We start from the raw sequence: 14,653 nt of genomic DNA on the forward strand, positions 1-14,653 counted from the left end.
CTGCTATTTTGAGTGAATCATGTGTTGCGAGAAACTCGGCTAGACAACCTCACTTATCGGGCACACGTGGCGACCTTCCACATTCTCGTCCTTTCGACTGCCACCTGCTTTGTCTCAAGCCAGCCCACCGAGCTGGCCAAGCTCAAACACCCTCCCCATTATGATACTCTTGTTGAGGTTTCCGTTTCACAATAGTGCATCCCAAGAATTTCCCCTATAATCTGACCCAGGAATTTACATTGGCTGCCAACTTGACTCTCAATGGTTGCTTCCTCAAACCATCGTCCAATGCCGCGCATTTACGAAGAAAAGATGACAATTTAGATTGCTGCAAACATCTTCAGGTCGATATACAGTGGGAACTAAGTCATCTGGAATCTAGGCCATGAAGTCGAAGAATCCACAGTCTGTCGCCGGCTGTATCAAGAATAGCACGCCATGATCTGTACATGTATTGCGCTGGACGCCTTCGAACAAATCAATGCCACGCAGACTGCCAGTCAAGGTAGCGAGTCGGTGGAACTCTGGTCTGCGCAGCACGAAATGCCCTCAGGCGCTGCCAAGCCGCTAGTGGTGCTTCATCTCCTCATCTGCGGGGAATCGACGCATACCCATTGCGTTCGCGTCGAAACATCACGTGTTCAACTAAACGATACCTCATGCCGGCCAATATGCGTGTCTCTGTACATTTTCGACGTCTTTGCTAGTTGATAGTCGCTTTGTTCCACTTGGAACGTCCTGTACGACATGATTGTCGCACAGCACCATCATTTCCGTGCTTTCTTTCGCTACCTCTGTACAGCGCGCATCCAGTCAGCATTCGAGATGTTCCGGTGAGTATACATAGACAGTGAATAGGTGGCAGCGTGCCACGTTCATCGCGATGCGTCGCATCTGGAAAATGCGTTCATTGTCGAGAAGAGATCAGTCCAAAGCCAACATCCGCACGCAACGATCGCTCAGATTGCGCAATGAGCTGTGCCTCCATGCGCATCATTCCCCTTTCCCTTTGGACAGTTGTCGGATGTGGAGTACCTGCATCGCGGGCTGCAGCATCTACATCCAACTCAGCCTCAGGGTAGAGCCGCTCACAGTCACGCTAGAAGATGCAACGAATATTCTTTACAGTGTATACAAATGGCAAGCTGCAGCGCGAAATGACACAAGATCCTCGCTGTACTCTAAACGCAATATACACAGCAGTAGCTCCACCACGTCGACCAATCTGCGAGGAGCTCGCTGTGGTCGTAATATCATTATCCACACTGTGGGGTCGGTCTTCCAGCGAAGCAGGGGTAGAAGCCGGGTAAAGTGCGCAGATATATTGACTTCCCGGACCATCCCCGGTAGACTGAGCCTTGGCTAATATACTGTTAACAGGACTACATACCATTGTAGGGGCAAACAACTGTTCCTTACATTCGCCAAAGAGAATGCACGGTACGCTATCGATGAAGTACTACAGCAACGCCGCCACGGCGCGTTGCATGCGAGATGTCAATGCTTCTGACCAAGGACTTGGACCTTCTTGAGTGCAATCAGCACATAGGGCGGGCCGACGGTACCGTTGATCACGGCTCAAGACAGCCACGCAAATGTGAGGGCAAGCCTGTACCAAGCCTGTTGAAGGGAAGACATATTATTGGATGCACACTGTCCGCGGCACTCGTCTTCACGACGCTCTATATAAGACCAGATAAGTCTCCTGTACTGTCGCTCATCATCTCGAGTCACTCAAGTCTTTCTTTCAATCATGGTGCAACTCACACAACTCGTTTTGGCATCCGCCGCCTTCGCTGGTGCTGTATCTGCAGCTCCCAAGCCACCTACACCTCCATCCGTCAACCCTTGGACTGGTAAAGACCGCTATGTCGTCCAGAGCTACGGCAAGAAACTCGACCAGACTATCGCCTCCTTCACGGCCCAGAACGACACCCTCAATGCGGCGCGCACCCGCACAGTTGCTCAGAAGATCTCAACCTTCACTTGGGTTACTACACGTGATGGCCTTAGCCTCATTCCTACTGCCATCAAGGAAGCTCGTCAACAAAGGAAGCCCGGAAAGAAGATGATCGTTGGTCTGGTCTTGTACAACTTGCCCGACCGTGATTGCTCTGCAGGAGAATCCGCCGGCGAGCTCAGTCTAGCGAACAACGGCCTCGAGATCTACAAGAAGGAGTTTGTTGACAAGTACGCCAAGCTTGTTTCCCAGGCCAAAGATCTCGACTTCGCCATTGTTCTCGAGCCGGACTCCCTTGGTAACGCCATTACAAACCAGGGCGTCCCTTTCTGTGCCACCGCTACTCCCGCCTACGAAGAGGGTATCGCGTACGCCATTGCCAAGCTGCAGTTCCCCAACGTACATCTGTACATGGATGCTGCGCACGGAGGCTGGCTCGGCTGGGCAGACAACCTGAAGCCCACCGCTCAGATCTTTGCCAGGGTCGTCGCTATGGCAAAGAAACTCAACCCTGCCGCCAAGATCCGGGGTTACTCCACCAACGTATCCAACTACAACCCCTTTCAAGCCAAAGTACGCGAAAACTACACCGAGTACTCGCCATCTTGGGACGAGAGCCACTACGCCTCGTCGCTCGCTCCTTACCTCGAGGCTGAGGGTCTACCATCCAACTTCATCATTGACCAGGGTCGCGTCGCCCTTCCTGGGGCTCGTGCAGAGTGGGGTGAGTGGTGCAATGTTGAGCCTGCTGGATATGGCGCTCTACCCGGTTCGAAGCAGAACAACACCAACGTCGACTCTCTGGTCTGGATCAAGCCTGGTGGCGAGAGCGATGGAGCATGTGGTCTTGCTGGTGCGCCCGCTGCTGGTGCTTGGTTCGACGAATATGTGCAGATGTTGGTGAAGAACGCTGACCCACCACTCGAGCCGACCTACCTGAAGAAGCCTAAGGTCTAGATGGGTCAAGTCGAATGGATTTGGGCAGCTGTATAAGTACTCTTTTCATAGCAATTTGGCTGTACATACTATATCGAGAATGTGAATATCTTAGAAAATACCCATCTTTCCAAAATCTCGCTGAACTTGACAAGGCATCGAGTATAGTTTTGAAGTTATTTATGGGAAACGAGCTATCAGAATAGTTCTAGAGGTTTTGATACATTTTCCAGTGCAGCGAAAACAAGCGTGTATGAGGCATTTCATTGAGCAGCGGTCAACCACGGGATGAAGGTACTCTTGGCTAACACGTGATAATTCGCTAACTTGGCAGCTGCCTGGTCCACGGACTCACTGTCGCTATAATAGTTCATGTATAATGAATCTATATCACTACATCGACTCTCCTGTTGCAGTCCTTTCAGTACCGATTTCTGCAAGTCCGCAACATGGCTTCCGCCGCCTCCGACTGCAACAAAGCATGTACCGACTGCGAGAAATTACGCGCCATCAACCGCGAAGAACAAAACAAGATGTAAGTCGAAGAGTATAGTCTAGTTGAGCGGTTCATCCTTCGAGAAACGACTAGCTGACTCGAATAGCGCCATCTCGAACCAGCTCAGCTCGCCGCTCCTGCGTCTTCCCGGCGAAATTCGTACTACGATCTACACACACGTCTGTATTTCTACTACAGTCAACCACGGTCATCCTGCAAGTGGTTCCAAAGAGGGCTGTGCCTTTACCCAGACTTTCCTACTTACCTGCAGCCAATTGTACACCGAGGCCGTCAAACTCATGTACAGTCTCGCGACATTGGACCTGTCTAGTAGACAAAACGAAGAGTCTAGATTGTTGTGTCTCAAGAGCCTCAACCCGGAGTATCGCCATCTCATCACCTCAATACAGATCAATGCCCAGTTTGCACGAGAAGCGATGGCTGTGATTTATGGGGACAAGGTCGAGATGGTACTGGGGGATCATAGCCCTGCGAAGTGTCTGCTTGGTCTAGAGAGACTCCACGTTCGCGACCTAGCTTGGACAAATGCACGTGAGAGGGATGAGCTGCGGTATCTTTTCGACATGGAGGGCTTGATCATCACTGATCACACTAGAAATGGTTACCCACCTAGATGGTCACCCTCGGAACCATTTGAATGGTATTTCGAGAGGGTTTGAAGATCACTGAACACTACAGAGGTCGTATCCCACTTAGATGGTCAGCCCAAGGCCCGAACTATTACTATTGGTAACACTGCTAGTTGAGGAGACTAAAAGCTTGGATTCTTGAGATCCTCGCCTTTCCCAGTATGAGTCAGCGATTTTTTAGCAATCTTTTGATCATCGAGTCGACACAGCAGTCTTGGCGAGGTATCGGTAGTCACTTCTTGCACGCTAGTCAAACAATCTCTCAAACTCACCGTCACCTCGCCTCCCACTTTCCTCGTGACCTTGAATGCTGATATTTCCGCACACTGAATTTTTCTCTTTCTGAAATCAACTCCTCTCATCCCCACGACTACGGATAATCTCGCCAACACCATGGCTAAGGAGAACAAGAATCCCGCTCCCCGAGACGTCGACGCGATGTAAGTAAGCGGCGCTCACGTATTCCTCCACGTTAACAATGATAGCATACGCAGCAACCAGCTTAACTCGCCTCTACTGCGCCTCCCAGCCGAGCTTCGCAACAGGATCTATCATTTCACCTTTGACGCGAATGAGATAGTCCTTGAACCGCCTCGCGATAGGGACCCACCATATCTACCTACGATGCCATATCCACTGGGCCTAGCACACAGCTGCAAACAGTTTCGTTACGAAACACTCCCATACTTCTGGAAGACAGCTGTCTTCCAACTGGGATACAGCCTAGTCTATAGCACTCTGGAATACAGCCTAGTCAATTGCACTCTGGCTTGTTACGAATCTCTATGCCAGACTGCACTCGACCAGGTTCAGATCATCCGACTTCCTCAATCTGTCACGTACCGAATCCTAAGCCGTAAATACCAGCGCTCGTGGTTCAGGAATTGCACTGCGCTGCGCAAGGTCCTCATGTCGTGGCCCTCCATCAACGATAGTTACGCTACGGAAAGGATGGAGACAGCCTTGAGGAGGCTCTTCGGAAATGATATGGAGATCTGTTTTCTCACTGACTGAAGTCCAATTCACTTGGCAAAGTCAGGCTCAGTAGTGAAGTGAATGCCATGTTGGTACTGGGCGGTGGACATCACTCATGAGATACTGCCAGTTCAAAGAGCTCCGATGTATCACAGATCCGCAATGCTAGAAGCTGTCTTGCTTTGAAATATGGAAAGAGATGTCAAGCAGGTCTCAAGGAATGTTCGGGCGGGAAAGCAAGATCTGGAAATTTTCGTGACGGAGTGGCTAATGGCGTGGGAAGAAAGTGAAAGAAAAGAGGGACATTGATTCGTCACAAATACAACTCTTGTTCCAAATCAGGAAGTATTGACCTGGTAGTTACTTCTCCAACACCAATACAACGACCATCAGAACTCCCTTTCTTCCGTCGATGCGATGAACATGCTATGACTATAGTATAGGCACAAGTTTGATAGCTGGCACTTCATAACTCATCTGGTCCTCAATCCCGGATGATTGTAAGAAGAAATAAACCCCGCCTACGCCCCGTTTTTCTAAAGATACCGTTCCTGAGACTCACACCACTAAACGTGTTGTTAGCTCGGGACGAGCTATTGCCGCTTTTGACTTCCTAGATGACATTGCACTTCAAGTACATATAGCATTACCAATTTTCCCTTTCTGTCGTCAGAGAGGCGGAGAAGAATTTTTCAACTTCGATCTTGACCAGCTACGAGGGGCTATCATGCCTAGGTGACGAATCTGAGACATGGATCATCCTAATATCGTACTCTTGCTCATTGGGAGCGTGCGTCTGAAATTTATGTCTAGGCAGACTGAGAGTTGAATGAAACTCACAACATGGGTAGTCGAGCAAGATTCGGCATGCAATAGCCTCGCAGTGCCACTCAGCAGGCTGGACTTTTGTGAACAGAGTTGTAGCAGTGGGTATCCATAACGAATCGATAGGTAGGGTTCCAAGATAAGAACACTCATTCTTCACATCATCCCGCCAACTCACCTCACCAGAATGCAGATGACGCCAAGACGTAGTCGCCGTTTGCACTCATGCGCACCGTGACCTAGCGTTGCGGCTGACATTGGCTGGCAACTCTCTTCAAACTCTGCTTTGTTTACTCCTCTTGTATCCAAACACCGATTCTTGGAGCAGCGACCGCACTTCACTGGTACCATGGTGCTCCGCCTATCTGACCTTGGCTCCATGGAGCCTCGCGTCTTGCCGCCAGAGCAAAAGGATGACCGCGACGAGGATTTGCGCTGCGTTGACGACGTATTTCACATCAACTGCGAGCGACCAGCGCGCTGTCAGGATCCTCAACTCGAGGTGAAAGACACAAAGGAGATGTAACTTACCTGCGATGGCTACAAAACATGACACTGATATCTCGCAGCACCCAGAGGAACCAGGTCGACTCCCGGCTCTTGCGTCTACCTGCAGAGCTCCGCAACATGATCTACTGGAACGTCTTCGCCGGAGCCGTCATCGCTATCAACAAGCCTCACACAAAGAAAGACAACGTCCTCACCACGTACCCCAGCGTCCGCGCACTCATGTACGCCTGCTCCCAGCTCTACCGTGAGGCTGAAATCTACATGTTCGGCCTCACTCTCTTCGCTCCCAGCTACTTTGCACTTCGCTTCCTCTGGTTGTCGAACATGTGCGCCGGTATGCCTGGTGTGGGGACCGCGTCGATTATGCGTTGTAAGATCACAGCTGGTAACGCACGCGCCATCATTGAGGGAAAGATCAAAAAGGAGGACTTGGCATACTATCCGTGCTTGCGACAGATATTTGTTCAGCTCTGGGACCACCATGTATCTGTCAAGCGGAGCGAGATGTACACACGGATGCTCCGTGAAGCATTCGGCATTCCGAATCTCGACGTCAAGTTTACAAAATGAGAGGGTGAGCTGGGCTGGGTGATTGAATGACGACTTGGGGGTAAACTGTGAATCGGTGAAGCACCTTCTAGGTAGATGGCTGTATCACAGCTCAAAGCAAAATAGCTCAATGTCACAAATGGCGAGAAATTCCAAACGGCGATTAGCCCCAACGCTAATCCTAATCTCCGAACTCCACAACCTTGCTTACATAACGCACGAGCCCCATTCACGAATCCTCACCAAAGCTTTCCAGACCATCCCCATCCCACCCATCCGCATTCGCATTAGCGCTCCGATATCTGAGTGCTCCGACCTAATCGCAACAAACTCAGTGCTATTCGGCAGCTCAAGTCAATAGTAAAGGCAATCGATACATTCCAGAAAGAGCTAGGAAGACGCCACACATACAAAATGGATATCCGCGTACTACGACCATCGGACATTCCCCATGTCCAGCTCGCCAATATCACCAATTTGCCCGAGAACTACTTTTGCAAGTACTACTTGTATCATGCCATGAGCTGGCCGCAGTTGAGCTACGTAGCTGTTGATGTAAGTTTTGTTCATTCTGATTACATGGGGGGAAAATGGCCTGCCCCTCCATGGCCGGGGACCAAACGCACCCAGAAAAAGGAGCACAAAAGAGCTAGGAAACCGGTTCTCGAAAGAAAAAAAAAGACTGGGAAACAGCTTTCAATAGCCCGAAGAGTCGGTGAATACGTCTCAGCTGTTCTACAGCTTCATGGGAGAAGAAGGATGGCAATAGGGACGCCCCCGCGTGAGCTGTAATGTTCTGATTTGCGTGAAATGCCAAACTAACCCTCCCTCACCCTGCCAACTCTGCTATCTAATTACACGTCTGTTCACAAAGAGCCGTTCCAAGACTAACATGCTCATCAACAGGTCTCGCGTCCCCCAAAGACGCCCTACGATCCCCCAAAGATTGTCGGCTACGTCCTTGCCAAGATGGAAGAAGAGCCCACCGACGGCGTTCAACACGGCCACATCACCTCTCTCTCCGTAATGCGCACGCACCGGCGTCTCGGCCTAGCCGAGAAGCTGATGCGTCAATCCCGTACGTGGCTTTTTGATGTTGTTCCCGACACATTAATCCCCCTCCCCTACCCTAACGACACCATGTTTTCGAAACTAATATCATTTCCTCATCAACAGAGCGCGCCATGGCGGAGACTTTTAATGCACACTACGTTTCCTTGCACGTTCGCGTGTCTAATAATGCGGCACTGCATCTCTACCGCGAGACGCTCGGCTTCACCGTCGATAAGATCGAGGCCAAGTACTATGCAGATGGCGAGGATGCGTATAGTATGCGGATCGAGCTGGCAGACCTCAAGGAGCAGTTGCGAGACGAGGAGGAAGAAATCTTCGGAGCCAGCGAGGGTGTGGATGAAGGGAATGCTGTGGGTGATGAGGTAAGTTTTCGACCTGCCCCTTGTTTTTTTCGGCGGACAGTGGAATGGTTTTGGCTAATGAGGTTTGTGTGTTGTTGTAGGGCCAGGAGAAGAAGAAGGCGGAGAAGAAGACAAAGGTCAAGGTGGGAAGGAATAAGGGTGTTGTCGATCTTGTGGAGAGGGTGGAGGCGCCAAAGGGTGAAGCGACTGCTGCTTAAAAAAGGCAACTATTGCTGAAATACACGGGCAGGTTGTGAGAGAGGTGAGGAGCTTGACTGTACGCTAGGCGAGTAGGAACGTCTACCGTTCGTCTTGGGTGAACAACGTATGAAGGACTCCCGGGTCTGATGCAAGATGTGTGTGGATGAACAACGAAGAGGGTTTTGGTTTTGAAAGACCGTCTTTGCGTTGGTATTAGTCTAGTTAAAGGGCCCTTTTGCTAGGCCCAGCCCGTTCCTCTCGTCTTACTCTTGAATGCAACGTGTAGATGCGGGATGCGGGATGCTATATACAACGCCCTCTGCAAGACGAGGCACATGCCAAGTATCAGAGACAAGAGAGACATCCACCATCCTCCCCACCTCTCCAATCCCTTTCTAAAACGCCCGAGAGACGAAAGATAATAATGATAAAAAAAAACCAACGCCCCATGTTTACCACCGTGGATATCATAAATCAGATAACACATACATCCATCATCATCACATCCCTCTCTCTCGCTCCTCACGCGCCGCTTCTACATCAACCCCCCAAGCACAACCTTACCCACGCCACCAACCTCACTCTTCAACCCCGCTCTACAACTATCCTCAAACTCCCTCACCACGCCCGCAAGTATAATCTTGCGCACCCTCGCATCAGCTTTATTAAAAAGATCACCAACGAGACTAGGCTGACCCCCACCGGCACTAGCCACACTCTCGGGCGTACTCAGCATGCTCAGAATCTTTGTGTAGCAATCAATCAAAACATCGCACAGCGTGGCAAACGTGCTGAAAAAGTCTGGGTCAAACGGTAGGGAAGGGGTTTGCAAGTGCGTGTATGATTCGTTGGGCAGGAGGGAGTCGTGGTCTGCTGTGGGCGGGGAGGAAAAGGAATCGACGTTGCTGCCGCTGCCGCTCAAGCCACCACCACCACCAACACCGGCACCACTCGTTTCGCTCCCCGAAAAGCTATTACTCGGCGTGAGCATAGGAAAATCGCCATTCGCAGAGCTCGATCTCCTTCCTTTTGACCCCATCGTCATGCTCATGCCCATATTTGCGCGCTTGAACATTTGCGGGAGGCGGGCGCGGGACAAGGTAGACGGGGTGGAGCCGTCGGCCGGGTGTATGGATTGGTACTGTTCGAATTCTATGAGCAGGGCGTTGAGGGCTTTGAGGTAGTCGGAGGGCGAGTTTGCGTTTAGGTCGAGGATGGTGGGGAGGGAGAAGCCGAGGAGGAGGTAGTGGGTTGCGCGGCGGGCTTGGTTGCGCGTGGTGAAGGAGGGGAGGCGCGTGAGGTCTGTTTTGGAGAAGAGGAGCGTGTTGAACCAGTAGATTCTGCCTTCGTGGCTGTGGGGGGGTGTTAGTTGAAGTACGGAGACTGGAGGTATGTAGGGAGATAAACGTACGCTTTCCGCAGGTAGTCCAGGGTGGATATCCGTTTCGAGGCGAGCTCGTGGATGTGCTGGAATATCAGGTTTGGGTTTGAGCCGTTGGGCACGGGGATGGGGGCTGCCGGCGCGAGGGTGCGGTTCGACTGCTGGTTTGCCTGGAGAATCTCCTTTTGCGAGGGGGGATGTCGTAGTGGGATGGGGACGGCCATGTTGGCAAAGGGCGTCTTGGGCTTGTCGACAGCACTCAGCGGGCTTTTGTCGTAGTAGACGGTGTCCGTCTTTACGTTGTCGCTGCTTTTTTGCTTGTTGCGCGAGAAGGTGGAGATGGAGAGGGCGGGCCGCGAGGCATTGGACGTCGTGTTGGGGATCGGAGCCTTCTCGGGGGAGTAGGTGAGCGCCAGGGTGGCCGAGGGGAGCCTCTTATGCGAGGACGATGTCTTGGCCGTGCCGTCGGACGTGTTGGTTCGAAGCGAGGCGGACCGTGAGCGCCGCAGTGAAGAGCCGAGATCCGTCACCGACGATGCGATGCTGTGCCTGCTGCTGCTGGCCTGTCTGCGTCGCTGTGGCGTCGTAGGCACTCTAGGGGGGAATTGGTATTGGTCCGGGTCGAGAGGGGGGGTGTCTAGCTCGGGGCTGGTGCTGGCCGCGACGGGCGTTAGATTGAGCGTGGGCGGGGATAGAGTTGACAGTGCTTGCTTGTGTCCCTTGTTCTTTCCACCAAAAAACGAGGGGCGGCGGGAGAAGATGCCCTGAGCGCTCGACGATGGGGGTGCGTGGTCGGCCATGATTCTCAACTGTGGGGCTACCGAGCGATCAGGGGCTGTTTCACCCTGGCCCTAGACTTGCTGCTCCCTGATGGCTATGTCGCGACTACACATGTGCATACACGGCAAAAGAGAAGACGGCATTGTACATGGTAATGTACATGGCAAAGAGCATGGACAGATATCGACTCTGATCGTCTGGCGCACAGGCAAAACGTGTTTCGAGGAGCGGCTACAGCTGATGCCGTCCTCACCTATCCCGACGCAGGAACACGCCGCCCGAGGCGAATCCCTGCTCACCGCATCCACTCCCAGATGCCATAGCTTCGACTCAAGCCTCGCCCATCTCAGGCACCTCGGGACCTTGGAGCCACGTGCGACCATCACCACGTTAGGCTGAATCCAGCAGTGGCAGGTGCTGCTTAATTGCGCTTCAGCTCACGGTCCACTCTTGACGCCGTTGGACTCTCTCCCAGACACATCCCAGACACACAGAGTTATTGTTTACTACTGTTTACACTGCCAACCCCGCTACCCCACTCACGATGCAGCGCCGACAGAGCGCACGAGTACGCGCCCTACACCCACGCCCGTGCCCGCGCAAACAACTGACCAAACATAGGGAGAGTGGATTCCCACCGAGGGACAGTGGCCCGTGGACCCTCAAAAAGATGTCGAAGTTTCTGAGCAGCGCATATGGGTCGATGGCTGCTTCGACTTTGCCCACCACGGTATGCGGGCTTCACAATTACCGTTTACATGCCAGCGCTTACCATGAAGAACAGGCCATGCGGGCGCCATGCTACAGGCGCGCCAGCTGGGCAACGAGCTATTCGTCGGCGTGCACTCGGATGAAGCCATCATGGAGAACAAGGGCCCGACGGTGATGCGCCTGGACGAGCGGTGCGCAAAACCACCCTTTGGACTACCCTCTGTTCACAACTAACGACAACAGCGTCGCCGCCGTCGAAGCCTGCCGATGGGCTACCAAAGCCGTCCCTCGCGCGCCCTACGTGACCTCGCTCCCCTGGATCACCCACTACGGCTGCCAATACGTTGTCCACGGCGATGACATCACTTCTGACAGCGACGGTAAAGACTGCTACCGCTACGTCAAAGCAGCCGGTCGGTTCAAGGTAGTTAAGCGCACGCCCGGTATCTCGACCACGGACCTCGTAGGCCGCATGCTGCTCTGCACAAAATCGCACTTTATACCCTCGCTCGAGAAACGGCTCTCGGGCGACGAAGGCCCAGGCGACGAGAAAGAGCGATTAAAGACTGGCGAGGACATGCTACAGCGCATCAAGGACTACGCCACAGATGCTTCGGGTCGCGCGCCCGGCTGCGACGTATGGTACTGGCATGCTTCCCGCCCTGTCAAGCTACGCCGAACCACCACCAGCAACACCGTCGCCTCGCCCACCTCGCCCACCGCTCCCCACCGCCCTGGTGCCGTCCGCGCTGCCTCCACGGCCTCGGCTCTCGGTCCCGTCAAGGAAGAAAAGGGCAAGTTCCACCAGCTGGTGCAAGGCAAGGGCGTGAAACCGGGTCAAAGAGTCGTGTATGTCGACGGCGGCTGGGATCTCTTTTCCTCGGGCCACATTGAGTTTTTGCGGCTCGTTACATCGGCGGAAGAGGAGGGTGCTAAAGAGAGGGGGTGGTATACCGAGGAAGCGAAGAAGGAGCGCATAGAGAAGGCGGGTGAGGACTATGGGCCCGTGTTTCTGATTGCGGGTATCCATGACGATGAGGTGATTAATCATTGGAAGGGGATTAATTATCCCATTATGAACATTTTTGAACGCGGACTCTGCGTGCTGCAATGTAAAGTATGTATCCCCCCCACCCTTCCTTGGCCTCTACCTTTAAAAAGTACAAAGAGACTAATATGTTGAACGCAGTACATCCACTCCGCCATCTTCGGCGCCCCCTTCTCCCTCAGCAAAGCCTTCTTACACACCCTCCCTTACAACCCCGAATCCCCACTCGCAGCCGTCTACCACGGCAAAACCACTTTTATGCCCTTGGCTTTTGACCCGTATGCCGTGGCCAAGACGCTGGGGTTGTACACGGAAATCGCCAACCATGAGTTCCAAAATGTGAATGCGGCGGAGATTGTGAGCAGGATTATGAAGGGGAGGGCGCTGTATGAGGAGAGGCAGAGGAAGAAGGGGGAGAAGGGTATGACGGAGGAGGTGGAGAGGGTGAGGCAGGAGATGGAGAGGGAGCAGAGGAGGAGGGAGGTTGAGGGGCAGTTTGGGCTTTAGGGGGTGGTGAGTGGGGCGAGAGAGAGAGAGAGAGGGAGGGAGAGAGAGGGTTTAGATTACTCTTCAACAGACGTTCATATTCTCTCTCGGTTACATGGAGAAATAATTATGGGTTATTGTCTCGGTTTACTATCAAGAGTAAGCGCACCCTTCTGTGCCAGACCATCTCACCACTCAGCTCATCTTCATTCAAACATGACCTTTACATCATTCTTCCCATACCAAGACCCCAACGCGCCTTCCTGGTATCATCTTGTTTCAACATGTCCTAGCCATCTTCTTCCGACCCAACTCCAACATCTTTCTGCTTAATGCGATTGCTCTCTAACCTCCGCGGCCAACTTGATGGGGGAGAAAAAAAAAATCATTCTACTACTCAAAGATGACCTCCAGAGCCTTGTTCCTGGCCCATCCCCTCAGCGCCACCCTTATACCATCGCGCATCAACTTCGTTCTACCTTTAACGATGATCTTGTCCAAGCTAGGAAAGGAGAAGGTAGTACAAGATCCATAATATCGGAATCTCGATGCGTGAGCTCTCGCGTCTCTTGCAACAGATGCAGCAAAGTCTCTCGGAACCCTCAAGCAAGTGATGAGCTCGACAGAATTCGTGGTCGCAGTTCTGAATTGAAGCCAACCAAAAGCGCTAGCTAGCCAAGTCGGTGTCGACAGTCATGAGCTTGCAAATGAGTGTCTTTTGCTTCGTTGTCGGATTTGCTTGCACGTCATGAGTAAATCGGGAAGCCGGAATCTGACTTTGAGAGTTGGCTGGTACGCATCGCTGTCTTGTGTCCAGACGTCAACACTAGCATAGGTACATGTGCCGACGTAAGTGTAGATTGTGTTGCGGATCTCGGCTAGTAGGCGGAGAAAGGGTGATGCGAGACGATTCCTGTGAGTGCTGGCACGAGAGGTGTAAGTCATGATCAGTGGGAAGGTTGAAACATGGGCAGCTTACATTTCTGACATGGTGCCGTCGCATGGCATGTCTGCAGATGAGGGTTCCATCTTCATTTCCCTCCGTTTAGATCTGGCTGTAAGTTATGGGTTGTCGATGCTGTTGATATGTAGTGTGCTTGTTTCATGGCGCTAACTCGGAAGAAGCTAGGATAGGCACTCGTTGGGAGCTAGAACAGGCATCCATCAGGATTAGTATTCAGCTCTTGGCTTTACTCAAGCAGGAACTTGAGATTAGGTTTATTTTCTCGGGTTGCTCTTTTTCTCAGCTACGTAGAAGCATTTTGCTGAATTGGCACAAGGCTTTCGGCAAAAGCTTCTGGCGCGCGCGAGTCTAGTCTTTGCTGGGAGTCTCTAACCTAGGATGAAATTTCCAAGGCCTTATGTTTGAGCCTTTTCCTTGCAGCTGTCTTGGTTTCCTCGGGTGTTCCAACTCTTCTCGTTACACATGCCTTCCTTGAGCGCGGCGAGTGTTGTGAAAATCACTGCTCGCAAGCGGATATCATTATCAAAATCATTGCGGGAAACTTCCCGGTTGAGGAAGCCGATTGACATAATACAGACCTCCAGTGTCATAACAAGAGCATAGATGGTCGGATTGAAACCACTTTTTGACAGGAAACAGCCGCTATGATCGCCAACGTCGGAAGGACGAACCTGTAGTCGGGAGATGATATCTTCCCGACCATGGAGAACTAGATGGTTGTAACGAAGATCAGCTCATTGTTAATGTCGAACGGTAGTAAAAGGTG

General features: G+C 52.2%; 5 protein-coding genes across 5 annotated transcripts; 4 read left to right on the forward strand and 1 right to left on the reverse strand.

The window, feature by feature from the left end:
• Nucleotides 1-1,753: 1,753 nt before the first annotated feature.
• J4E82_007658 (uncharacterized protein) lies at nucleotides 1,754-2,917 on the forward strand (the record flags this gene model as incomplete). Its single annotated transcript, XM_051733902.1, has 1 exon — nucleotides 1,754-2,917. The coding sequence occupies one exon, from the start codon at nucleotides 1,754-1,756 to the stop codon at nucleotides 2,915-2,917; it is 1,164 nt and encodes a 387-aa protein (XP_051586313.1).
• Nucleotides 2,918-6,191: 3,274 nt separating this feature from the next.
• J4E82_007659 (uncharacterized protein) lies at nucleotides 6,192-6,922 on the forward strand (the record flags this gene model as incomplete). Its single annotated transcript, XM_051733903.1, has 2 exons — nucleotides 6,192-6,364; nucleotides 6,412-6,922. 2 exons carry the CDS (start codon nucleotides 6,192-6,194, stop codon nucleotides 6,920-6,922), a joined length of 684 nt encoding a protein of 227 aa, XP_051586314.1.
• Nucleotides 6,923-7,315: 393 nt separating this feature from the next.
• Nucleotides 7,316-8,534, forward strand: ARD1 (N-terminal acetyltransferase A complex catalytic subunit ard1; the record flags this gene model as incomplete). The annotated part of the gene is made up of 4 exons (XM_051733904.1): nucleotides 7,316-7,456; nucleotides 7,808-7,979; nucleotides 8,078-8,337; nucleotides 8,418-8,534. 4 exons carry the CDS (start codon nucleotides 7,316-7,318, stop codon nucleotides 8,532-8,534), a joined length of 690 nt encoding a protein of 229 aa, XP_051586315.1.
• Nucleotides 8,535-9,052: 518 nt separating this feature from the next.
• Nucleotides 9,053-10,698, reverse strand: J4E82_007661 (uncharacterized protein; the record flags this gene model as incomplete). Its single annotated transcript, XM_051733905.1, has 2 exons — nucleotides 9,053-9,869; nucleotides 9,929-10,698. The coding sequence occupies 2 exons, from the start codon at nucleotides 10,696-10,698 to the stop codon at nucleotides 9,053-9,055; spliced, it is 1,587 nt and encodes a 528-aa protein (XP_051586316.1).
• Nucleotides 10,699-11,222: 524 nt separating this feature from the next.
• J4E82_007662 (uncharacterized protein) lies at nucleotides 11,223-12,944 on the forward strand (the record flags this gene model as incomplete). Its single annotated transcript, XM_051733906.1, has 5 exons — nucleotides 11,223-11,246; nucleotides 11,300-11,408; nucleotides 11,463-11,580; nucleotides 11,633-12,506; nucleotides 12,579-12,944. The coding sequence occupies 5 exons, from the start codon at nucleotides 11,223-11,225 to the stop codon at nucleotides 12,942-12,944; spliced, it is 1,491 nt and encodes a 496-aa protein (XP_051586317.1).
• Between the last annotated feature and the right edge of the window lie 1,709 nt (nucleotides 12,945-14,653).

The sequence above is a fragment of the Alternaria postmessia genome, assembly GCF_024291825.1.
Source record: "Alternaria postmessia strain BMP 2775 chromosome Unknown scaffold_54, whole genome shotgun sequence".
Taxonomy (NCBI): domain Eukaryota; kingdom Fungi; phylum Ascomycota; class Dothideomycetes; order Pleosporales; family Pleosporaceae; genus Alternaria; species Alternaria postmessia.